General features: G+C 40.2%; 2 protein-coding genes across 4 annotated transcripts in view; one reads left to right on the forward strand and one right to left on the reverse strand.

The window, feature by feature from the left end:
• The window catches only part of LRP4 (LDL receptor related protein 4), a 96,147-nt gene extending 94,628 nt beyond the window's left edge, over window positions 1-1,519 (reverse strand). The window contains exon 1 of the mRNA XM_064714206.1: window positions 1,392-1,519. The gene's annotated coding sequence lies outside the window, so the exon portion shown is untranslated. The remainder of the gene's footprint in view (window positions 1-1,391) is intronic.
• Window positions 1,520-1,870: 351 nt separating this feature from the next.
• The window catches only part of CSTPP1 (centriolar satellite-associated tubulin polyglutamylase complex regulator 1), a 79,418-nt gene continuing 54,212 nt past the window's right edge, over window positions 1,871-27,076 (forward strand). The window contains exons 1-3 of one of the 3 annotated variants that reach the window (XM_064714210.1): window positions 1,871-2,198; window positions 10,917-11,019; window positions 26,823-26,953. In XM_064714210.1, coding sequence (XP_064570280.1) covers window positions 2,153-2,198; window positions 10,917-11,019; window positions 26,823-26,953 — 280 coding nt within the window. In that variant the 5' untranslated portion in view covers window positions 1,871-2,152. Of the gene's footprint in view, window positions 2,199-2,428; window positions 2,635-10,916; window positions 11,020-26,822; window positions 26,954-27,076 lie in introns of those variants that run through there. The other 2 variants (XM_064714212.1, XM_064714211.1) reach the window with 2 other exon arrangements.

The following is a 27,076-nucleotide window of genomic DNA, read 5'->3' on the forward strand; positions in this document are numbered from 1 at the left end:
TAGAGACTAAGAGGAAAGAGAAGAGAAGAGAAGAGAAGAGAAGAGAAGAGAAGAGAAGAGAAGAGAAGAGAAGAGAAGAGAAGAGAAGAGAAGAGAAGAGAAGAGAAGAGAAGAGAAGAGAAGAGAAGAGAAGAGAAGAGAAGAGAAGAGAAGAGAAGAGAAGAGAAGAGAAGAGAAGAGAAGAGGAGAGAAACCACTCTAAAGGAAAAAACAGAGATGTCAGAATATGTAATATTCAAAACTGGGCTTTAAAGGTCTCTTGTAAATCAGTGTTCTAAATACTGATCAAAACTAAACTCTGGTTTACAGAAATGGTTTAAACAACAAAAGGAAAGAGTGCACAACCTGTGGAAGGCTCTTACCAGCTCAGCTGACCCACATTATAGAAGAGCTTTTTAAACACCAGGGACACTGCTTATGTGTGTAACAACATAATCATGTGTTTTCTCATTCTGCTTGAATCCACTTCCTTTCTAAATTCTGCTGAATTTCTGGGCTCAAAAATATCTTGGATCAATGCATTCTGTGATCTCATTGTATCTATTACTGAAAAAATCCCATATTTAAATTTATAGCCTATATCAGAATGCACAAAGTGCCAAACTGAACAACCTGGAGTTTTGAGTGAGTTTCATTGTAGTGCAAATAATTTTAGGTAACATAATTTCATATTGTAGTACAAATAATTTTAGGTAACATAATTTCATATGTTACATTTATCCTCTTTAAGGTGATCTTACATTTTTTCAATCATTCGTGCTGGAGTGTCTCATTGTCTGTTCACTAAACTATTCTCTCTGCTCATCTTTGAGATATTTATATCTAAGCCATATGCTTTTAAAGACATAACAAAAAACAAAGGAGAGGTCCAGGCAATCTTATGTGGGATATTAACAGTTAAGTTATAACATTTTGTTTGCCCTTTTTAAATGTGGCTGTCCTTTAAATATAGATTAAAGTTGAGTTGCCTGTGTCTCAGCATTTTTCTCTAGTGGAATAAAGGCAGATCATATGCAGGAACAAATGGTTCATTGAATTTATGTTCTTTTGCATTTGTCAATTAAAACACAGAAACACCTGCAGTCCTGTTGGTTGGTTGGTTGGTTCGGTTTTTTTGTAATACTTTCAGGATTACATCCTGGGCTGGTATTTTTTCTAATGGTGATGAAAGAAATGGCAGAGTAATTTGGGAATTTTAGCCACATCAGCTTTTGGGAAAGAGGAGTCCAGCAGGCTTGCTTCCAGCCACATGAAGAGCTCTGCCACTCGAACATCCTAGTACAATGGCCATTCCCAGACTAGAACAGAAAGAGCCCTGCAACTCAGGACTTTTCTGCTCACTTCCACTTGAATCTACAGAATGGACAATTCCTGAGGATCCCTATACCTACCTCTCCTGAGCACAAGGGATGTAGAAATTCCAGCTCGGGGATAGTATGGTCAGAAGGACACAACTCTGAAGGATCTCCTTGGCCACACTTTCAGTCGTTGCTCTCTGGAACAAAGCTGCTACACATTGACTTCATTAACCCAGGGAAGTGGTCAGAGCAGCAAGGCTGGCACAGCTCAGGAAGCATCTGAACAATGCTCTCAGGCTCGTGGTGTGATTTTTGGGGTGTCCTACACAAGGCCAGGAGCTGGACTCGATGATTCGGATGAGTCCCTTCCAACTCAGCATATTGTATGATTTTAACTTATTACAATTCACCTTCAAATCAAGATCTTTCCCTCACAGCTGTAGTCCTAAATAACCCCTAGCAGTAGACACCTTAAGTTAGACAACTTGAATCTAATCAGGATGACTTTACACGTGCCTCTCCTCTCGCCATTTCAGCTCCTCAGGACATCCTGCTCCCTCGCTCTCCCCTCTCTGAGGCGTCCCTCGGCCCCGGAGCAGCCGCCCTGGGCATCGCCCACCGCGGCCCCCGCGCAGCCCCCGCTCCGGGCGCTGTCAGCGGGCTCCGGGCGCTGTCCCTTCCCCGGGCTCTGTCCCAGCCTTGCCCCAGCCCCTGAGGGCACGGGCGATGGGGCTGCCGGGCGGAACTGTGGCGGCGAGGGGCGTGTTCCCAGCCGGGGCGAGCGGCCGAGCAGCGCCGGGAGCGTCGGGCGCCTTGGAAACGGGCGGAAGCCGGGAAGGAGCGGCAGGAGGAGGATGCTGAGCCCCGAGCGGCTCTCGCTGCCCGGGCCCGAGTACCTGGGTGAGGAGCGGCGCGGCGGGGCGGGGACGCTTCCTGAGGGTTCTCTCCCCCTGGTGTGCCGGTGGGCCGGGACCCGGCATGGGGAGGGCTCGGCGGGGCCGGGGTGGCTGCGCCCGGCCCGTCCTTTCCGGGGACTGCGGCGAGCGGCCCCGGCTGGGCCGGGCTGAGGGGGCTCGCAGCGGCTCCGTGTCCGCCCTGCCTGGGGAGCGGGCAGCGCCGGGCCGTGACAGAGCGGGTTGTGGGCGCTGAGCTGGAGGGCACAGCAGCGTCCCTCGTCCCTCCGGTGCCCGGAGGTGCGGTCTCCGCGGGCGGCCGGCGGGAGCTGAGCTGCCTCTCCTTCCTCCCCTGTCCGCTTTGGCGATGTGATGGCGAGCGGCGTCCAGCCTTTCTGTGATAGACCTCACCCATTACCAGCCTGTTTTGCTCACAGATCTAGGTGAGCACCCTTATTTTGTGCTCGTTTCCCAGCAATGGGAAGGAGTGCTGTTCTTTTGTTCTGAAATAAGGTAGCATCGATACTGTTTCCTCCATAAAATGAAAATCTTTTAACCTGCGAAGCGGCTACTCCTTTGAAGACTACATCCTTTTTAAACTGCCCGTAACGGCTTGATGTTCCAGGAATCTAAGAAGCAAAGTGGTGTGATGTTAAGGTGTCAAATAAAAATAATTAGGATGGAATAAAGTCAGTATGACTTCATTTAATTGCTGAGGAGGAGATGAATTACGAGTAATAAGCATTTGGATTGTGTTCAAGAGAGTATTTGTGGAGTGAAGCTCTTCAGCCATTACTTCCTAGGCCCAAGAGATTGTTTGGTAATAACTCTTATCAAGGTATACATAATTTTCTGTGGTTTTCTTGTACAATGGAAGGTCAGGAATGGATTGGATTGCTTTGTGCTTCTTGTTCCATCATAATTTTGCCATTTCTGTAGGTCAAAATGGAACAAGAGTGCAGAAGCACTGCTGTAAATGGAAAACTTGCAGGGGGTACTAGACTAAAAGACTTTTGTTTAACCATTTAAGCAAAGGAGTGATCTAAGTAATCTTAGAGTAGAATTTCTCTGTGCTGTTGCTGCTAGGCTGCTGTTAGGGTGCTTTGTGCATACCTGCATAACTGCAATGCTGTTCTGTGTCAAGGAAATTCAAGGCAGAAATAGGTTTATTTACTGCTGTCATGGGACTCACCTTTCTGAAGGTGTTATTGCTGATTTCAGTTGTAGAGCTTTGGGTGTTTGAGAACAGCATCACAGTGCCATGTAGACACACTAGACACACACCCTTTGGGTTTGTTCTGTCACACCACTTCACTATTTTTAACCTACATGCTAATAGTTAATGACTTTTCCAGAGTGGCTCTAGGTTGAAACCTGTAAAATTTATTTTTCTTAATGAGCCAATGTGGTTTCAGGTTCTTGTAATTGTTCTTAATGAAATAGGCCCTTTTAATTGTGTGAAACTTGTCAGTAAGGATTGAATCACTCAAAACAATCTAGGAAGCAGACTAAAAATACTTAAAGTGTGAAAAAAACCCCGGTTTTCTGTTGCACATCTGAAGGTAAGATGTGAGATGTACGAGAGAGATTTCTTATCTGTACAAGATTGTTAAGTGCAAGCAGCTTTACTAGTCACTTAAGTGAGCCTCCTTTTATCTCTGTTCCGCATGCTGATTTGGAATTCATTTTGTACAACTTTCTAAATTATTCTGACATGTGTCAGAAAAAGACATGTGACCATATTAGGGTGAAGAATGACTTGTATAAGAGTTTGTTCTGTTCTTTACTTAGTATACCTTGGGTTTAGATTGCAGTTTCTGTTGTCTATTAGAGGAGGAAGCTTATTCTTATTAGCTAAAAGTTTTATGAAAACCAGTTTTTCTGCCTTCATGAGACTTTATAACTTGCCAAACTGCTCACAGATCCTAAGGAGTTTAGTGTGTACTAGCAGTAGGAAAATGGTTAAAAGCCAAACCAAAACAACCCCCAATTCCCCCTCCTCCCACCCCAAACAAACACACCTCCCCACATGTTTTTCTGAGTTGCGTTTCTGTTTTCTACATTGGCATCCTGAAGTCACCATTATTTGGATTGTTCTATTGTGCACCTCAAGGTCTTGTTAGTGTCTGAAGTGGGGCTGTAAGGAGCTGTGATAACTTTCACTTTCTGTAATTTCATTCTGGACCTGCATTGCCTTAGCTTGCCACTTAAGGTATTCTCTGACCCTCACAGATCAGATGACCCTGCCATTTCTGAGCTGGAATGGGCAACTCACCCAAACCCTTCTTCCCCTCTTCTCTTTCTCATTAGCAAAACCAGGCCATCACATAAATTGAGCAGCCAGAATAACATAATGTGCTACTTGCTGTTTTATTTCCTGCTCTATTTGAGATAATTCTTCTACAACCAGTTGGAATGCTAAGAGGGAAATAAAAGCAGTTCTGAGTTAAAACAGAAATTATCAGGGAGAGAATTAATATTCACTTAAGATGAAAAATAATTGCAAAGCTTTGTTATGCCAAAATTCCTGGAATATGAAAATCAGGGCAACACGTCTCATGCCACAATGAGACAGTAAGTAGAAGAAAAGAGATGACCATTACTTAGGGAATGGGAGTGGAGATGAGGTCTGCAGAACTGGCAGAAAGGCTACAGTGCAGATGATGTTGTTACAAGCAGGACATTATAAACAGTAGTTTCTCTAAATAAACAGCATTTATTGTTTGGTTATAGTGATGATAATGTGTTTCTCATTTGATGGATGAGACTGAACCTACAGTAGGCAAAATGAGGCATATTTGAGACATTTTTCATGGCTTCCTCATTATGGTTTAATAACTGGTGATTGCTCAGTTATTTATAGCAGGCAGCAGAGCACTTAGGGTATTGTTCTGCTCATGCAGCTGTCTCAGAACTTCATATTGTATTACTTCCCTGCTCCCATTTGCTGTTACGGAGAAAAAGCTGTAGAGTACTGCAAATTTCCAAACTTCTATATTTTCTATGTATTCTCTTGCCTTCTACTACCCAGCTTCAGGATGTTGTTTCTTGTCCTTCCTTGCCAACATAAGGCATGTAAGAATGCAAATACTCTGCTAGGAAAGTGCCTTATCAGTAAAGCATGGGCCTATCAAGTGCCAGAAACACAGTTGTGTTTCCTCATCTCTCTCATAAAAGGTCTTGAGTTTAATGATTAGAAAGAGTATACATTCTTTTACAAAACTGAGTAGCTCCCAAGAGAGAAGTTGTGTGGAGACTTTGCTGAAGCCAAAGGCTTACTCTTCTTCTGAACAGTTTTAAGAAATATTGATCTGGAAAGTGCAAATACAATAATTTCCTTTAACAGCATAATCAGCACATAAGCTTCATTGTTATCCAGACATCTCAGCTGACACTGGTTCTCTATACTACCAGCTGACACTGGTAGTGTAGATATTTGTTGAACTTCTGTGGAGCACTGTGACTTAAAGATCTCATGTCTAGAAAAAGAGAAGAGAATGCCTATTTAAAAGTTTTATTTCCTGCTCTATTGTACAGGTAGGACAACTATAATGTAAGTTGAAAATAATGTGTAAGAGTTTGCGTATAGAAATGTTAGTTAAATCTTCAATATTTAAAGATTCGGTGTTCAAGAGCTAAAGATTCAATGTTAGTTGAATCTTCTTAGAGTCAGTCTAGTACTTTGTCCAAAAGATGGAGATTTCACCACCATACTGCTGTTGCACCACAGGATTTCCACCTTAACTTGAAAGGTGCAGGTGAAATCTGCTCCTGAATTAGGTAGAGTTCCACAACTGGAGAGTACAGTCCTTTGCATATGTCCCTCTGAGCGTGAATAGGTAGGGAACCATTAGGCTGCTTAATGCCTTATAACAAACTGAAATGACAATTTCTTCCACAATTAATAATTTTAGATTTAAACAAAAACCTCCAAAAACCCCAACCAGACAAAAAAAGAGAAGGTAGCTCAACGATTTGCTTTGGTGGGGGGTGGTTTCTAGCAGCTGTATGACACCTTGCAGGAAGCAGTCTGCTGGAAGGACTTACACAATTAAGTTACTCTGTGTGCAGTATTATGCTCATTGTTTGAACCAAATTCTCAGCTATGGTCAAGAGTAAAGTATAAATGGAAATGTTTCTTAAATTTTTTGTTGAAAGTGGTTTTGAAAATTGGAACATACGAAATGTGCTGTAGTTATGGTGTGTGACCCCTTGCCATGTGCTCCGTCTCATGTTGGGTGATACCTCAGGTATCACAAGGTCTACTTGTACTTAAATGTTCTGTCCTTCAGAAAACATTTTGCTTTTGGGGGTTAATAGGAAATTACACTCTGAAGCTATGCAAAGCTGGAAGGAACTATGATAGTACAGAGATGTAGCATTTAGGTTGTTTTGTTCACTCACTTCTCTTTCCCAGGCCGTTTCTTAGCAATATCTGAAGAGATTAAGTCCTTAATGATGTCTGAAAAGATTATAATGAGCATCCTGAAAAACCATTGATGCTGGAAAAATTTCCAGAGTTGATGTGATTTTGTTGTTGCACTTTATATCCTTACTATTTCTCTCTTGCATCATTATTGTTTTGGTAATATTTGCATGAAATTGATTTTATATTACTATGGATGTATCTTTCCAATGTGTGTAATAAGGTAGTCCTTAGTTAAGCTGCAGTTTAGAACAAATACTCTGAGAGCATAAGCTAATAGCTAAATACTCTTTCAGTATATGTTCTCAGAGATTAAAAATACCAGAAATACTCCAGGTCCATTAAAGCTTGTTATGCTCTCAAGCTTCTGATAACTGAAATTAATCATAACGTTAATTGCATCAAGCAGTGTGTATTTTCAGCACTTCAGCTGAGGAGGAGGAGGCAAATAAGTAAGAAAAGCTGGTCTTATCCAGGAATTCCCACTCCTGATTTTTCAGCATATTCAGTTATGCCAGGAATGACCCCAACTTTAAAAAAAAAAAAAAGCTCCTCTGTGTGCATACAGAACAAATTGCTTTGACAGGCAGCTCTTGTTTCAGAAGAAGTTGTGTCTCCTGGAGAGTTATCCACTTGGATAGTAAAACCATTGCATATACACAGTATCGTGTCAGTGCATATATTCAGTTTTGTGCAGTGATATTATTTGCATGAAATTTTCCTTCAAGACTTTTCAAGTATCAATGCTTGTTCTTACAACATGTGCAATCAAAGCTACAAAGTAGTGGATTGTTTGTTCTTATCAGAAGATTGAAACAAGTAATTTGGTAGCTTATAAAAAGACTATTTTTACTATTTTAAATACATATGCAAAATTATTTGGTGTGGTTATGGCTAAATGGAATTAGTTATGATTGTCTAATGTGCTGTAGAGAAATCCATAGAGATTGTGGATGTAATCCCCATTGTGCCTTGTACTTGTATGACTTGGCCTGGCCATATTTGGATTCAGCCCAATTTGCATTCAGCCCAAAAGTGCATTCATTCCAAAGATTCATTTTAAACATTGGGCATGTGTGTGATGGGGGGGTGTGAGCATGTGAGTGTCACAGGCCGTTCTCTTAAGTGCTGCAGGGGGCAGCTTTGGAGGAGCTGTACGTGCTGCTGCTCATTGGACTGGGGCTCCAAGTATAACATCACTGCTAGTGACATAGTGATAAGAGGTATTTACTTAATATCAGGTTATGGGCTGCCTGAAAAATCCTCTGCGAACTTACTCTGTCAGATTCCTTTGTGAAACCCAACTGCAAAGAGTGGCAGCTACCAAATGAATGTGGCAGGCACACTGGTTTCCTGTTTGGGGTACTTGCTTGGGATTTCAGAGTTGAGAATTTTTGTTGTATTTACAGAATATAGGCTGCATTGGAAAGTTCTGTATGAGTAGGCAGCTTCTGTTACAATAAGCCTGAAACAAACAAATGCTGAGGATGATGTCCTGCTGTAACACCTCCTGTGTGGAAACTGCAGTATACTGGAGTTCTGTCAGGAAGAAAATTAGTAGAGACAGAAAGCTGTAATAGCACAGTGAGTATTTGGGCTTTACATTCTGATTTGGACTTGCTGCCTTCTTATTGCAAAGAGGGCCTCAAAATATGAGCAACCAGTACATCATTATCCCTGAATTTTCAAAATCTATTAAATGTATGAATCATCTCATTTATTTTGCCTAGAACTCCACAGATTTTTGACTATGCTTGCATAAACGGTTAATGTTCCGGTATGGTTCCAGTGTTTGTTATGGAAAGTACCATTTGTATAAATTAAGGAACTACTCTTTTGCTATAACCAGACTCCTGGCACTTTATTTTGCCTCTCTAGCCTGCTAAAACCTGTCTGCAAATTACATTTTGTTCTGTGACTTTCCTGTGTAGCATAGCATTAGTTGGGTTATAAAACATATTACTCGCATCGTTCCATGGAACTGGGCAGTCAGTGAACAGGAAGCCAGAGCTGGAATTTGGTTTGGCAGTGTGAACTGTGCTACCTGGAAAGAGCACAACAGCCAAAGGGACAAAGAGAGAGACTTCTCAAGGAGATTTAAAGTGCTATTTTCTTTTAATTTCTCTGCTCATAGTTTTCTTCCCTTCCCCACACCTCTACCCACTCTTCTGGGAAATAGGTATAGAGGCTCTTCGCCAGGATCCTTAGGCTATGCAACAAAAATCCTAAGAGAAATACCCTTTTACATGCAATTGTATTCGATAATGACCTATGTATTTTTGTGTACATTTTGAAAGGTCTAAAATTCTGTGTTGAAAGTTAATTTATTCTCCAGGAGCAGATTCAAAGGTATTTATTATAGAGGTCAGCTACATTGTGCTGTGCAGCACTGTGGGACCATGCCTGTCTATTCCCAAAGGCTTTTAGGGGAGATTTATGACTCTAAGGAGAAATATGGTTCATTGATAGGGACTATTCTATGAAAGGAGTATACACTTCCCCACAAAGTGTTGAGAATAGTTTTGCAGTTGAGCTGAAGTTTATTGCAGGCTGAGATGAGTGGAAATCTGTCTGCTAGTACCATTTCCTGGCATAATCTGGTACATGTGACACCTCAAGAGGGGCCTTGGGAGACAATTGCTGAGTGTGAGATGGACTGCTTCAGGAGGAGGGAGGAAGGATGGGCTGAAGTAAAGTTACCCAGTTGTTGCTATCTTGAGCCTATGACTGAGCTGCATGGACTCATTCTTCCCTCGGGGGACGCAGGTGCGCAGAGCTATTTTTCTTTAATCACTCACATAAATTAAATTTATTCCTTTGCATTAAAATAATTAAATAAAGCTACGCCCTGTATCTTTTAGTGCCAGATAATATCTTTAAACTTTTGGCTCACCATTTTGCTATCAGCTGCAAGGTATTTTCCAGGGTGTGCTTAACCAATTTTACTATTGTCCTGAAAAGTGTTCTAGGCAGAGAAATCCCCTGATAGCAATCAATATTCACGCATACTTTTAATCACTGTATCCACTGGGAATAATCATTTCCGGGCTGCTCTTGAAGTCCACCCCACACTAAGATGAAAGGGCCTTCCATGCTGTGTATCAAGTGGCACAGGCTTGATGCTTACCAGGATATTAAACACAAATTAAAATGGTTTAGAGAATATTGATGTGGGTCTGAGGTTGGCCAGTTGCTGGTGAGGGGGTGATTCTGCCAAGTCTGGAGCAGATTGGCAAGGAGCAAGAACAGCCCTTGCCTTTCCTATGTTCCCTAAGGGTTTTCTCCTGCTCTTTTTAGGACACGACACTACTTGCAAAGGTACAGTAGGATACGTGTTTAGGATGGAGGTGTGTGGTTTGGGAACAGGGTTTGTGTGCTTTCCAGGTTAGGAATGATTTTCCTGGGTTCGTTGTAACTTGTCTTCTGATTGTTGAACTTGTAGATTTGGAAAGTCTACTGCTCGCTGGCTGGCACATCACCTCAGACTCGGCTCTTTGTTGCTCTAGCTTGGTTTCTAGCCAAAAACATCAAAGGGGCTCAGTGGTAAATCTGTGCTGCTTCCTCCCTGGCAAATGCTTGTTTTGTACAGTCTGCCCCCTGTAGAAGCAGCAAAACAGTTTGCGTTGCACCAAACTGTCTTTACTCAGGAGTCCTATAAGTGAGTGTCATTCTGTGGTGAGGCATTGGCAGATCCACCATTTCTGAAATTCTCCCATGTTTGGCCCAGGCAGTTATTTGAGACTGGCTGTTGAGCAATGTAAATCTCTCTTGGCATTCAGACCTGTTCCCCACCTGCCACATTCACTGATGCTTGTTTGGAAACAGATGTACTTTTATTTGCACCTTCAGGAGGAAACCTTTACAAAGCAACCTTAAAGCTACTTGGCTTTGGCATAGAGGGGAAAGTAAAGAACACCTAAAGCTCTGCAACAGCCCCATCAAAACAGCATTGACAATCTGTGTAGGAAAGATGGCCCAGAACAGAGATCAGGAACTCCTCTGGAGTAAGCGTTTTCCAGTGAGACTGCCTCACAGCTCCTTATCTTCCTTCAATACCAAAATCTCAGGGGATTCTAAAAAAGGGTCAGTGCTGTTAATGACTAACTCTGTGTAGCCAGGAAGGAAAGCAGGATTTAGGTGATGAATTTTGCTATCTATTTCTGGGAGAAAGAAACCTCCACTCTCTAATTGAGGAAGCAGATGCTTGATGTCTTGTGTAAGGCACACAGCTGGGCTTGTCTGGCTCTGGGAAGGCCCCTTATATTCTAACTTCTGTCTCTTACTGTTTTTTATTTGCAGCTCAGCGACATGTCCTCACATACATGGAGGATGCAGTGAGTCAGCTGCTGGAGAACAGAGAAGATATTAGTCAGTATGGCATTGCCAGGTTCTTCACTGAATAGTAAGTACATCAGGATGCTGCCAATAGGGCCAGCCTGAGGAGGGCTTTTGGAAACAGACAGAATACATGGAGAATGGAACTGGACATGTGCTGGTTATGTTGTGAATGCTGGATTTTACTGGGTTAGTCAAGGGCTGCCTGAGTGTGTTTTGGAAATGTAGTGAGTTTTGTACAGTTCAGTACCTCTTCTATTACAAACATTTGTGTAAAGCAGTCACTATGGGAAACAGTGATTTAAAAACATGGAAAACCAAATTCTGCTTCTCTTGGTCAGGACTGTTAGTATCAAACTGCTTGAGAAATACTAAAGTAAACTGTTTCACAGACTGCTGCTGGTTTCAACAGCACTCATTCTTCCTTGAGTATGAATTTGAATTGTTTGTATCCTTGTGTGGTTGTTGTTCTGTTAAATGCTTTAATAGGATGTCTCTTCTTCCCTTAAAACCTGGGTAAGTCCTTAAGTACTGGACATGAGCACTGTCTCTTCTTACTAATTCGCAGGAAAATTATTGAGGGAAAAACTATGTGCTTTCTGTCCAGAGAAAGTAATGCTGACATTAGTCAGCTGAGCAAATAGTTGGAAAACAAGAGCTTAAGAAAGATAAAGAGCAGGATTGCAATCACCTCCACCCAGCAACCGGACTTCTTTACCGGAGTTGAAGGCAAGGTGGCTTTGAAATACCCTGCTGAAATTGTCATTGAGGCATCTCTGCAGATTAGCTTGCATCTAATTTCAAATCTACTCTTCTGTGTCCTTTCTAAACTTTTGATCATATATATACTTCAAAAATTAAATGGTGAGCAAGAGGTTGTTCACACAGTGAGACTGTTCAAAATGCTCTGTAGTATTTCTTCATCTTGATGTGATAACCATTTTCTTTTCATTTCCTGTTCCTCTTCTACCTTTAAAAGAATAAGTAGTGGTTCAAAACCATTATAATGAACAAAGCCATAACCATAGAGCAAAACCCTCAGACTGACTTAGGTGCTGGAGATCCTGTTTTTCCCATTTATTTTCAGAGATACAATTTTTACAATGTTTTCTTGTTCACAGTTGGTGTCTTGTGGAGTTTCTGATTTCATAAAGGATTATAGGACTATATATTATATATATATAAACATATAATGATTTATTATGTATTATATATTATAATATTATCTATTATATATCTAGGAATATAGGATTATATATTTCCTGTAGGAAAAGGATTCTTTTTCATTCATTTTCTAATACAGAACTAGTAGTTGTCCTTTTTTCTTTTGTCTTTTCTAAAATATCTGGAGTTCAGCAGATGAAACTGTGTCCCCATACCAAAGCACAAACAAGCTCAGTAATTTTGAGAGCTGTGAAGGTTTGAAATGTGGGATTCTTAATTTAAAGTGGAGAATAAATGATAGCCAACATGAGTGTAGAATGTGAAGTTTCATATTATGAAAATGTCATATGTTCTGGCTCCCAGGGCTTAGTGGTGAGCCCTCTGGTGAGCCCAGAAGATTTCTGTTCATCCACTCAATGTTTGTTCCTGCTGTGCTTTGAAGGCTACGCTTCTTTCCCAAGCAAATAAACTTGATCTTCAGTCTCAGCATCTTCAAGCTCAAAGATAACTTGTGAGATTCCAGAAGGTTTGTGGGCACTGTCCTAGTGTTTTCCATAATCCATGTTTTTCTGAAGTAGAGGATTGGAATGGACATATTTTGAAGTATGCTGCAGATCTGAGATGAAGGGACTTGGTATTAGGATGTCCAGTTTTTAAAATTGTCTTTTCCCTATTTATGCTGACTTAAAATTAGAGACCAAGCCCAGGTTTAGAAAGCTAGCGGGCAGTTTGGCAGGCCCAAACAAGTAATTTTTTTAAAAGTCTTTATGGTGTAAAAGAATGACTTCTGTAACTTTTCAGAAATTAAATTAATCTGTCAAGGACAGGTATTAGATATTTTCCAAACTTCTTTCAGAGGGCATACTTCTCAATGTAGTGGTGTTCCATGGACCTCTCTGCTGGATTCACTGCTGAAGAGCAACCTGATGGCATTTCCATCATGCATTGCAATGCCCCATTACCATGTCAGTTCAAGTCTTTGAGCCAGTTACAACAACTTGGGTTTTTTTGGTAATTAAGAAAACTTTGTTGGGACTTAGCATACCTGAGTGAAATTTCAGAATTGAAAAATATGCAGTCATTTAGTTCTGTATGGATCAAGCAGAAAGTGTTTTGCTGGCAATGAGTATTTCAGTTTTTTCTGAGAAACAGAATTGGGTATGTATTTCAGTTCTCTCCACCATCTAGCACTGTGATTGCTGATTGCAGGGGACTAACCTTGATCTCTACAGTTTTCCTTCCAGAATAGTTTTAGTCTTCAAGGATAGTTTTTTCTCCCACTTTATTCCAGTGTTCATTTGTCCCAATCATGTGGACATCTGCTTTCAATCTTGGGAGTACCTTGAGGCTTCCCTCATCTGGCTCACTCCTGACCCTTACAGGAACAGGGATCAATCACCCCTCTGCCAATTAATCCACATCTTTTAGTTAAACAAGTAAAATTATGCCTCTCTTAGGACTAATCTTGACTTTATAGATATGCTGAAATGCTACTGGTATTTGTTCATTACAAGCTTGAGAAATCTCAGCTCTGCTCTTGAATCTTCGTGAAATGCAGGCTCTTGAAAACTCTCTGTGTAATTACACACTAATGCTGCTTTGCTTCTTCCAGCCTGATGTCTGTGCCAACATATCTTAAAGGAACATGTTCCCCCTATACATTATTTATCATCCTGTTTTCTTGATCTCTGCTATACTGAAGAAAAACAGGGCCCTCATTCTAGTGCATTTGATCACGCAGAGGGAATGTGCATAGCATCCCACTTTATATTTTCTGGGCTCTTAAAAGAGTCTGTCTTTTTTTCATTTCAGCTTAAAGAACCAGCAAGAAAAAAAAAAAAACAGATGAAGAGACTTCCTACTAGTACATTTTACTTTTCTTGTAAACTAACCCTTTGCTTGAAACTTTCTCTTCCAGCATGCAGGTAGATGTGCTGCTCTGTTCAAGACTCTTTGGAAAGCTCGGAAATAATAACCAGTTGTAACTTACCTTGGTTAGGAAACTGTTTTTCCATAACTTTGTTTGTTTGATAAATCAAACACAAGTGAACTGGAGACAAGGGAATGGACCTTTTTTTTTTTTTTTTGAGTCTATATTCTTGTCACAAAACACCACTTCTTTTCTTTTGTTTCTGGTGAAATATGTCCTGACCACCTGCTAGCTGGAGCGTGACTGAGAAAAACCTTTTGCTCTTAGCTTGTAGATGTAGCACTGCTTCCACTGGACTCTGCAAACTGATGGCTGAGATCCCCTTTTCCTCTAAAGAGTGTTTCTGCTGGCTCTAATTTGAACGCCCCTGCTGGATCTTATGTGACAGTTTAACAGTATTTATCTGAGGAGGTATCTGTGGTGTGTGTGACAGGGTTGAGGGTCAGATGCAGCTTTTAGATCTCTTTTGTGCCTGGCAGTTCAAAATACCAGCTCAGCACTGTGTAGAGCCTTGTTTTACAGGAAGGAACATTTGCTTTGTTCCTAGTAACAAGACTGACAGTGCTATATAGTTTGGGATCCTTGGGAAGGAAGATGTTATCATGGTGAGAAGTATCAACTTCTAGCAATGAATGTACCTCATTTTCTCTTGCTGTCTGGATTGGCTGGAATGATTTGTTCAACTCTTTCCTTAGGGACAAATGTGATACTGCTCCTTTGGCTTTCTCTGGCAATAGACACAGGCTTTGGTATCATACAAACTTTTGGCTTGTTCAGTCCTTTATTGCTGTACAACATAACTGAAATAAATCTGTAGAGTAAACAATGTCCTTCTCTTTAAAAATGTCTCAATACCGTTGGGAGAGGAGGGCAGGGGGGAAGGGCCAGGAACAAGACAGATGGGATGCCCATGAGAACTAAGCCACTCACTGAAGGCAACCTTAATTGGCAACTGGAAATAAGCTGAATTATCTGATTATGAAAAGGAGAGATTCTTAGAGCTAGCTTAGAGCCATCAATTTTCTTTTTTCTTTGCATCTGTGTATGTAGGCCTTATCACCGCCATCATCTTGCTGTCATCTGCTCTGCATCTTTCCCCTTTTCAGAGTAACTTGTTTTGTCTTGTTTGCAAGGATAGTGTAAGCTCTTCAAGACAGAAGTGATATTGTACTGCATGTACTTTACAGCACCTAGCATTGTAGAATGTCGACTCTGTACTTTGTACAATTACAGTACAAACAGCAAAAACAGTAGCGAGAAGGTCCTTAGGGCTTTGACAAGTTGTGCCAGATTCCCGTTCTGAGAGATGAAGCCATTCATTTGAATTTTTCAGTACAACTGTTTGGGGGAGGGGCATTGGTTGTTGGGATTTTTTAGTGTTAGTTCTTTGTGTTTTGGGCAAATCAGTAGTATTTGTGAGATATTAATACTCTTAGGATATTACCTAAAATATTGATATTCTCTCTGATATAATCTTCTGAGCAATTGCAAAAAACCCCACAACATCATGTGTTTTTCAAATACTGTCCTGATTCCTACATGTCCTCTGCTATGGAGAGAAAAAGATAAAATGATGCCATTCAATGCAAGACTGCACGGAGCCATGTGATCAGTATCAAGCTGCTGCTGTCAATGACCCAGCTGTGCTGCACCCCTTTGGGCTGCAAATCTCAGCTGGGATAATGTGCTTGATGGTTCCTGACAGGCTTTTACGTGGGATCCGTGACCCCTGGGGCACTGCGTATGACTGCTGTCTGCCTCTCCTTTGCTCTCAGTTATCAGTGCAAGGAGAGTGAATGTATGAACTCAGACGCAGCACTTGTGCCAGAAGCTCTGAGGAGGTTTTGCAGTTAATGTGTATAAGTTGCTGTGAAAGAAACATTTTGAAAGTGTCTCTCCACAGACTACAATGGATTTGCAGGACTGAATTTGTTGATAAATCTTTCTAGGGAACCTACAGTAATTGCATATTTCTCCACTAAGAGTGTTGCTAATGGACACAAAGCCTTTCTGTTAGTCCCTTTGTTGCCTTCCAGTCTCACCTCTACAGAGAAGCATTGTCAGAAGGGCAAACTCCCTTTCTTGTAATTGAATTTTTCCAGCCCACCTTAGAAATGGGATTTCAGTACCTCATGCACATTGTGCATCGGGTATGTGTTTTGTATGAGAGCTATGGAAGATCTGGGGGTTGTGGATAACTCTCTATGACATTTAAATTATGTGAATTTTGTCTGGTACCTGTGTATCTGTCGCCCTATGTTTTTATTATAGAATTCCTTTGTGGGAGAAACAGCATTGGGATTTTGATATGGCAGCCAGGATCTATGAACTCCCGATTTTCCCAGAGTCATTTCTCTGTAACAAACATTGCAGCAAGTCCTAACCTGACAAATATGCTGATTGGGATAACTGCTGTTGAGTAAACAGCTGGAAAAATGCATATATTAATCTCAATAACACAATTCCCACTGTAGTTTGTACATGTTGCCAATACATTAGAAAATGTAGTATTGTCTTACCTTATACTTGAGAATCTTACAGATGAGTGGATATTCAGATGTGTCCCTTGAAAAGAAATACAAGGGGGATGAAAAGGTAAAAAATCTCTTTGGTAAACAGGATTATCTTGGAACAATTGTAGCAAAGCAGTAGCAGAATTGAACTTAAAAGAAAGTATTTACCAGTGATGCTCTATGTGGTAATATACTCCACATAAGAAACTTCTCATACTGTTTGGTGACAAAACAATCTGCAGGATTTGCCAAAGCATATGAATGTTAATACTGGATATCAGCATCTTGTCAGCACAGGGTAGTTATCCATGATGTCTGCACTTACATACAGACTTGACCTGCACTGTGCTCTTGCTCTTTGAAGAGAGGTAATCACAGTTTCCATGTGCAGTGTGATCAGATTATGATGCTCCTAGTATAGACCCACAGGAGTAGCAGTGCAGTCTTTGCCCACTTCTTCCCTATTCCTTCACATCCTGGAAATGACATACTTACTTGTGGTCTTTTTCAGAATAGCTGCAGCAAGAGTTGGCTGACTACTTTATGGAGACCTTATGAAATTTGGTATATTTTATTTTTTCTTACAGCCTTGAAGGTTGAAATGCAACACATGTGCCATGAAATTGAGCTTCCTTTAGATCAAAGCCAACTGCATACAGGTGGCGTGGATAGCTAATAAAACTGGAAAGAAATTTCCCAAAAGCCAGAGTCCAGGAATGTGGCAAATGGTACAAGCATCAAGACAATATATATCTGAGTTAACTTTGTGCCTTTTCTCTGTGCTAGAGTTGAATGTACTATCTTCTCTCTAGCTTTAGTTTTTAACTCTAGTAAAATTCTCGTTTATGCTTTCAATTTTTTTATTGTTTTTCATCATAGCTGCTGATATTACTAGTACAAAATTGGAGAAGTATATGATACAAGCTGGGAGTTAAAATCAGGCTTTCGTGGCTTTAAATGCATGAACTTATACAGGCTGAGAGATGGACAGATTGAGAGCAGCCCTGCCAAGAAGGCCTTGGGGATACTGGTGGATGAAAGGCTGGACAGGAGCTGGCAATGTGCATCACACATCAATGTGCATTCCTGGGATGTCACAGAGTCTTCTGTTTATTTTTACTTTCTCCATCAGTCTGCTCTTTTTTTTTTTTTTATTTTATATCTGTGATACTGGCTGGTTCCTGCCCTGTTCTTGCATTTCTTATCATGCATCTCTGTTGTGGTTTTGTTTCTATCCTTGCAGAAGTGAAAGGGCCCTCAAGTCAGAATTGGGGAGCTCTGGAAATCTTATATTGTCCATCTTCCACTGAGAAAAGGTTTGTAGTAGAGTTTGCTGTGATGCAAATTAGATATTCAATGCTGATATAACTGTTTGACCAGCAACTTTCCCCATCATTCTGGAAAATTGCTCAGTTGTGCTTGCTGAGTCACTGTTGGAATATATAGGAAGAGATGAGAAACATAAATAATGATATATCCACCACAGATGTAGTGGGACTACTTACAGTCTTTTGCATACAGTCTGCAATGCGTATATAAAGCAGTAATCTCACCTCATGCTTGGTCACATGCTTGAAAGATTGGATTTCCTGCAGTTTCTCAAAGTGTTTTGAAGAAAACTGTTTTAGTAATATGAAATTGGGAACTGAAATTCAGTGGAAATGCACTCAAGAATAGCAGCTTTGGAAAAACATAGCAGCGTAGAAAGTTTGGTACGTGGTGTTTTTCCCCATATTGTATGTGGGAGTTTAAAAATTATTCTTAAGAATGAAAGGCATCGTTTTATAATTTTCTGTTAGTAATATTTTCTTTTTAACATACGATTTCCTCCAATAAAGCTTTTGATGTTTTCAGCAATAAGAGTACCACTGTTGGATACATGGTAACTTCATGAATAGCAGTACCTCTCTCGGTGGTACTAACTCACATGGTTTAGTTCTTGTTTTAATGAAGCACTTTGGCATGGGTCTAGGCTACTTCACGTATATAGGAGATCAGTTTTAGAGTTCTTGGCTTACATCTGCCTAAACCTATAAGGCTTCCTATTAAATTGGAATCAAGTAGTGTAAGTTTAAGGAACACTTTATTTCTTCCCAGAAATACCTTTAAGGAAAGATGGATCCGAATTGAAGCTGGAGTTTGGTTTTCTGTTGTTGGTTTGGGGTTTTTTCCCAGTTTTGTGTTGTTGGAAGGAATTTTGTGTTTGTTTTAGGCTGCAAAATGTTGAGGCATCACAGAAAACCTTGAGGAACATTTCTAATTGCTGTGCTAACAGGTTGTGTTCCCTTGTGGACAAGACCAACACATGGAAACTGTAAAAATCAGCAAATGTTTGCAGCAATAGGATCTGATAAGATCCCATAATAGGATTCCTTATTCTTTACAGGACAAAATCCCTTAACTATGTCTGCATCTCCATTAATATCAAACACCAAAAGTCTTGTAAGCCTGAAAAATGCATTTTTGAAATGTGGTTTATCTTCCTTTTCTGTAAAAACAGCACTAAACAATAGCAAGAAAAGCAAAATGTCTAGTTTCTTGAAATCTGCATGTCTTCAGAGAACCTGAGATTTTCTCTGCAGTGCTGTGTTGAAACCATACTGATCCCAGAATACATTAGCTTTCGTGAGTTGCAATAACCATGTCCTGCAAATTTAATATTATTGTGTATCTTCAAGTGAATTAAACAAACTGTAGCTGGTCAACACTGTAGCCAAGTTCTTGTAATGAGCCCAAAGTGGTTTAGCTAAGCAATCTCCAAATGCAGAGTTAGCATTAATGTCAAATGATGTAACTTCATCTATATTAGGGAATTTTGGCAAGGTTCACTTGTTGCCATGATGAAAATATTGGAAGCTGCTCAGTCTTTGATGTGCTATAGTTCTTGCCAAGGCAACTGAATTGGATGACAGAGTACCAGTTGTAAATTTCTTCTTCTGAGTTTCTCCAGTCAAAGGAAGGCTGAAATGAGCAAATAGGGAATCTGTTTGCATGGCACCAGTATCGAATCTCTTTGGAACAGGTATTCAGTTACATTTCAGTATTTTGTGCGTCACCACAGCCATAACATGATTGGGCTGCTACCTTTTAAAATAACTAAAAGTCTAGTTTATTAAACATGGAACTGTCTTACATCAGGAGAATTCATGCAGAATGGAGCAAGCAGGCCCTTACTTGTACTTATGCTTTGGCCTCAACTTTCTGCAAAGTCAATTTGCTTTTACATGACATTTTACTTTGATCTCAGGAGTTCAAGATAGGTGCAGTTCCTCAATAATTTTCAAATCTATACTCCTCCTTTGGTGGACATTTATGCTTTGGTATCAAAATCCATCTCCAGCTGATGTCAATTCCATAGCTACTTTCTGAAGTGTTAGATAAAAGGAAATCAGAGTACTACCTTGTGTGGCTTGTTTTTAATAGTGTTTTTCATCTTTGTGCCATCCTGTCACCCTTAGCCCAGGTTCATGGTATGGTTTCTGTGGCATCTTAAATCTAGTGAATGAATTCCACAACACGACAGTGAGGACAGAAATAATCATTGGTTAATAAAGGAAGCCAAAAAATAGAGATCATGGTGTATGATAATGAAGCTAACAGAGGACTTGCAGCTCCCATACCCTCAGAATATAGAGAGTTACAGAGCAGTTCAGAAGGAATTTTCTTCTTCCCCCAAAATGTCAAGTTGGACTACTTTGAACAAATACTAAATAGATTAGCTGGAGAGTTATCAGTTTTCCTGGTGTAGTTATAATTTTGGATTGGTTTATTATTTACGTATTTAGTTTATGTGTGGGCAGAAAAAAACAGGTTTTTTGAGGGAAGCTGGGTAGCAACTTGCAGTCTCCTCCATAAAAGCTAGTTATAATGGTGTTCACACAGCCATTCCTGTGGTATGCAACTTACACAGTTTCCTACTGTAAAAAATAAATCTCTGTTTATACCAGCAAGACCTCTGCAGACTCACTGAAACACCATGTAGTCTGAAATTGCACCTGATCAGACTGAAAGAGCTGGTCATGGGTGATTGATGCTTATCTGTGAAGGCTTCTTTACTTTTCCCTTAAGCACCTTGGAGGGCTTCTGCAGGGCTATTTATGGTCTTTCATTGTATGCCCTTTCCCGTCTTCCTGAATGCTGGGCTTCCCAGCTCATAATTCTAAGAAGAAGCTTTATTTCACAGTAGAAAGGGGCCCCAATATGTGGCCTATTATATCCATATCAGCTTGCTTACCCTTTTCAAGCAGCTATTGTGTTTTAATAGGGCCCTGCCTGGCAGGGGGAGTCCTTAATTCCTGCCATGTAAGAATGGTCAGCTTGAGTTACAGCAAACTGCAGGATGCTGCTCTGATCAAAAGGCCTCTGTTTTTAAAGATTCCCACGTCCCCACCCCTCCCCATTTGCCTTTTAATTTTTTTTTTTTTTTAATCCTGGGCTACTAATTCAACACAGTATGGTCATTTTAGCTTGGGATTTTCAAGGCTTGAGGTGTTAAATTACTGACCTAGCATATGAAAAATTAAGGGAGAGGGACTCTAAAAAAGATAAAGGCTTTCTGGGTAATAACAAGCAAGCGCAGCAACTCCTTTAATCCTTTCCTTCTCCAGAATCTGTAAACTGGTCTCAGAGGGTTTGATTTGCTACAAAGCAACATAAGAAAGCTTGTTCACTGCCTACTCTGAGCTTTGTCACAGGTGCTGTGGTTCATTTCCTTCATCCCAGTACATGGGATAATCTTTGTACCACCTGCATTAAGTCTGCCACGCAAACAGAGATTTCTAGCCTATATCAAGTAGTCTGAAAACAGATAATTAAAATTTGTCGCTCCTTTCCCTCTTTCCACACCCTGCAGCTGAAGTAATCTTGAGTGCATGAGACAGGAAGGATCTCAAAAGATCCAGTCTCTGTGTTTGCAGTCTTATATCACCCAATCTTGCCAAAATTTTTTAATGGTAATGATTTCCTATCTGCTTAGTTGTTAAAAAAAACGATTATTTCCCTTAAAGCCAGTCATCAGGAATAACTTACAGCATCTGTTTTGTCTTAACACATTTCCAAGGAAATGCCTAAAAAACACTGCTAATTTCGTTAGAGGGAGATGGTGGTTTCCTTGAGGCTGACCTCAGTGTCCCAAGTTCTAAGATGTGTGGAATTTAAAAAAGCACTTGAAACAATGGCTTTGAATTGAGGAATGCTCATAGTCCTACACTACTTTCCAAGGGGGATAGCTAAAAAAGCAGTCCAATGATTCATCTGAATATTGCAAATATTGTAGTAGTCTTAAACCAAGAGGTGAAGAATAAAATGATCTTAAACTGCATTCATACAGCAATAATCTAATCACTACGACAGTGATTTTGTTTTTACCCAGTTATGCCTCCAGTTTTAAGTGTTCCCTCTCAGGGTTCCTTCTAGGCAAGGTAAACCTCACTTTACTATCTCAGAGCATAGCCTTGGGCTAAGTGCAGTTGATTATTTGGGGATGCTTTATTGTTGTGGATGAGTTATTTAACAATAGAAATTGCCTGTTTTGTAAAGTCTTTTGCATTTCAGTATTTTCTATTGCTGGAGCTAGTTATTTGTTACCCATTGTAGCATAGTCTCTAATCCTAATACTCCTGGTTATCCCTACTTACTGTGCTTTAGTTCACACAGTGAAACAGTCTTGGAGCTCTGGCTCCTTTCAGATGGGGCTCAACTGGAAGATGTGTTCCTTCTGCAAATGAGCACTCAGTCAATGGGACTAGATTGAAATAGTCCAGGGCATTAATTACTGTCCAACATGATACAAAGGAGATAACCAGAGTTCTACAAAGAATAAAATAAAATATGGACCATCACTGGTGAGAAACGAAAAACAAATCTGGGATCAAGAAAAACAAATCCTGGGATGCCCATGATGTTGACATCAAATCCTCTGCACTGTTTTTCTCTACAGACCTTTCAGTCAGACTAAACATAGCCTCTGACAGCAACTTTGCATTTGAGGCCACCTTATTTTTGCTTGAGACACTCAACTCTGTTTTAATGACCTAGACACTTGTGTAGCTGGCAACAGAAGGGTGTGTGGGGGTGTGTGTGTAAGTGGTTTATGCTCAAGAAGCCTTCAAAATTTTTCCTTCATCATACTCTTGATCGAAAGTGCAAGCAGTAATGCTGTCAATTAAGGAAATATGGTCATTGTCCCTTGTTTTCCATTTGGTAGAGGAGGGGTCCTGTGAACTTGTTCAGCTCTTTGCATGGTAACCAGAGGTGGCACCTGCTAGGGGGACAGCAGGCTCCTGGCAAGCTCTTCCATCCTTCTCGAGGGCTTGGGACTCTGCATTGTGCGTATTTGGCTTTGCCTGAGTTCAGCAGGGAGAGGCTAACTGCTGCAATGGGTTTCAATTGAGATGTTACCATAGCATCCTGGGACTTTTACAATCTATTTAGAAGTCCAAAGGTTTGAAAAGAGTGCTTGAAAGTTTCTGGACTCTGGCAGGTTGCCGAAAAGTAAATACACAAAAAGACAAAGCCTTATGAAAGCTGCTCTGTTCAGAGAAGCAGCACCTGAGTGCTAGGATTCCCAGCACAGCCATTTTTGAGAGCTGGGGCTGTTTTATCTCAGTCTCCTCCCAAATCTTTTTTCTTCCCCTCACGTGTATGTGCCATCCCACAAGATTAGCCTGGGTGTGCTGCCAGATGCAGCCCTCTCAGCAGTGGTGGTGGAGGAGACTGTTCTGGGGTTTGGCTGCTCTGGGGCACGGAAAGGAAAGGAGTGAGAAAGCACCCTGAAGCCCCTACTGTAAGAATTTCTTTAGATATCCCCATCTGCTGAGAACCTTGCTTTATTCTTCTCTTGTCTTTCTTCAGGATTTTCTCACAAGTGAATGGAAAAAGCTGTTTTGTTAACAGAGTATCCAGTTGCCTAACAATTCTTGTGTGAAATATGAGTGCTCACAGTAAACTGGTGTTAACTAATGAACATTTAATTCAATTTGTAGTCTTGGTTTCAGCAAGACAAATAAAATCACATCATTAATAACTGTTGTTACTCTTCTAATTTTCCTACTCTATTTACTGGTAGAGGACTGAAGCAATCATTAGGTTTGCAATAGGAGGCTTGGACACTAACACAGTTGTTGAAAGCTTTCTTCTAGAAGGAATCTCTTGCAGATGGCTACACTTGAAATGCCTGAAAGAGGAAAAGGAGCAATTAACCAGAGAAGTGAAAAATTGTTTTCCCTGCTTCTGGGTTCCCAAACCCATTTCTAAATGATTGAGGACAAAGTAATAACTTGTTGAGGTACCCTGTTTTTTTCCTAAGTCTTTATTCTTCCAATGTGCTGAAAAGCTCTGGCCACTTAACTTTGCTAACAGTATGAGCTGTTCACTGAGAGGAGGACAGATAGAGGGAAGACTGAGCAATCCTAAGGGAAGAATCTCAGCAGCTGTTCAACTTGCTGAGAATGATTGAGCTTGATGGTGAAGTTTGCTCCTTTATTGTTGATATCTTGCTTAAGCCATTCCTCTGAGTGCAGCTTATTTCATTTCTGTATTCAAAAGATATTGGGAAAAACATCTGTTTGCATGTATAAAAATCAAGGTAAGGTGTTGGTCATTTGCCTTACTTACTGTTGGAATACATGTAGCAACTTTGGGTTGTCATAACTTTTCTTTCTTCTAGAAATGTTTACCTGTAAGATTGCCACATTAATGGTATCTTCATCTCTGGGCAGCTGTTAAAAAAAAGATGGCCAAGTTATTTTGGTACTGGCCATCTGCCCATGATCTAGGAATTGCAACATATATAGTTTATTCAAAATATATAGTGTTCCTGTCCCTTGTAGTGATCTTGACCCTATCTGAGAATAGATTTGTCATTGGGCTGCTTGCTGGATAGCTCCATCATGGGCTGATTCCTTTGAGCTGAACTTTTACTACTTATAAAAACGAATGTAAGTATAGGGTGTCTGAAATGTAGCATCTTAACTGGGATAAAATTCTGACTCCCAGGCTTGCAATCTTGAGCTTTTGGGGGAAAATCCTTCCATTGTATAGTTAAACAAAATCCTCCTTTACTCAACTAGCTGGCGGCACTTGGCTGTCAGCACGACCAGGTGTGCTGATGTTCCAGCATATCCACCCACTCTTTTAACTGAGTAAGCAACAAATGATATCATACCCTTCTGCCTGGTAGGTTTAAAGCCATGCTATGCTGAAAAAGTGAGTGACTAGAGTTTTTGCTTATTAGAAATAAGGAGTAATATAGTGGGGCTGTCTCCTGTGAATTAATAGTATGTTGGCTTCATGTCTGGACCTTTCCATTACAATTGTGCCAGGATCTGCTTCCAAAATTTGCATGTTCTATAGATGTTCTGAGCAGCATAATTTGGTGCATTTAATTGTATCATTGTGCCTTCATTTTCTTTCTCTTCCAAAATGTCTTCCTTATGTGTGTTATCTTTCTGAAAGCTGACTTCTTCTGTTACACCAACTTTCTTCTTTTTCATCTGTATCCTTCTTTTCTCCATCAGTCTTTCATCAGTGAAACAATGCAGATCAGAAATGAAAGAAGTCATACAGGCTGTGGTTTGGGATGAGAAGATCTGAAATTCCATTTCCAGTTTTGTCACAGGCATCTTGTGGGACTTTTTGCAAGTTACTTTACCTTACTGTGAACTTGTTCACTCTAAGGCAGTGAGTGACAGCACTTTGTAACGAACACTCTTTGCTTGCAATGATAGTCATGTAATTGTGGCATATTTGGATCCAGCACATGATTTATTTATTTACTTTAATCTCTTGGGACAATGGTTGTGCTTTACTTTGCATGAATAAGGTTTCATAAATATGAAATACTGTATGTGTCCATGATATTTACAGGAAGAATATTCCTGGATTCCAGGATTCAAATGTCATGAGTGTTTCTTAATCATAAGGCGATTGTACTTATTTTATTTACATTTCCTTTTGGGTAGGGGGGCTAGAAACTATGTTCTGTACTACCTTTCAACACATGACAACAGATTCTGTTTGCTCACATATGTTCGAGAACCAGGATATTAAAAATGAGAAATGGTGATTCCTTTTGTAAAAACTGAGTGGCTTCTCCCCACACACACACGCCACACCCACACCCAGTTGTTACATGACTCAAATTTTGCTGAAGTCTGTGTGGAATAATTATCTTTCAAATGTGAGACCCTTTTCTGTATTATGAAGAATAAAGTGATTTAAAGTCTTTATATTAAAAGAGGTGATTTAAAATTGCAGACTGAGAGGGTTCACACTGACCACTAGATTTTGTCTGTTTCAGAGATGCTACCTATGGAGAGGATCTGCTGTGATGAAAGGAAACTTGTATCTTTTCATTAATTCTCATCTGTGAGGGAGAGTTAAGCTGCTGTCCCAAGTGAATGTTTTAATGATCTCTCTGGAGTGTTTCAAAGCTTTGTCCCACTTGCGTGATGCCAAGTGAAATGCACAAAATCTATCTTTGAGGCAACCCTGTCATTATACCTTTTGGTATATAATGTTTGTATTTGCATTTCTTTTGTTCTTGTAAGTTGAGCTTTACCATGCCCAAAGGAGAACCTCTTGCACTTCAGAGAAACCTTTGTAAGACAAATGTTTGCTATAATAAGTTAGCCTAAAGTGCTTACAACTCATATTTTAGAAATTTATACTAAAATACAAAAACATGAGTGTTGAAGATTCATCATAATGACCAACTACTTTTTTCAAAATGCATTAGTGCAAATGGTTGTTTAGCGGTGTGTCAATCAGATTTTCATCACAACTGCAGTAAATTTTATACAGTAAATTTTATCCAATAGTCATTTTTTAGTAACCTAGAAATGATACCTTGAGGCTTCTCTTAAAGAGGATTTTTTTGTGGCTTTAAAGAAAACTGTAATGTAAACAGCAGTGAAGTTCAAAGGTACTGAAAGAAAGGGCATCTTCTGGTCAAATAAACAACAGTTACTCTTGGCAAGCCATTTTCCAATGGATTGTTTTCAAATAAGTGGGTCTTGGACACTCCTTGCTGGGATTCTTTAGAATCAATTTTACTTTCACAAACCTCTAATTCCTATAATTAAAATTCAATGTGTGGTTTTTGCAAATAGTTTTCTCTCTAGAGAACAGATGAGTATAAACTTTGGAGATTTGGTTTCACAAAATGTAATGGCCAGTGGTTTTCTTGCTGCTGTTCTAGTTGTTCCCAGAATATTCATGTTGGTTCAGCTTTCTAACATTGTTGTTTTGACTTTCTGTCCACAGTTTTAACAGCGTGCGGCAAGGAACACACATCTTGTTCCGCGAGTTCAGCTTTGTCCAAGCCACCCCTCATAACAGGGCCTCTTTTCTTCGGACCTTCTGGAGGTGTTTCCGAACTGTGGGGAAAAATGGAGGCAAGTATCCCAGCATCTGCTGCTGTCCTGTTACCTTGACATGAAAATCGTTAGCCAGGCTGTTCATGCACTACAAATACTGACCCTTCACATTGCATTCTAATATTCTAACATTATTAATGG

The sequence above is a fragment of the Zonotrichia leucophrys genome, chromosome 5, assembly GCF_028769735.1.
Source record: "Zonotrichia leucophrys gambelii isolate GWCS_2022_RI chromosome 5, RI_Zleu_2.0, whole genome shotgun sequence".
Taxonomy (NCBI): Eukaryota; Metazoa; Chordata; class Aves; order Passeriformes; family Passerellidae; genus Zonotrichia; species Zonotrichia leucophrys.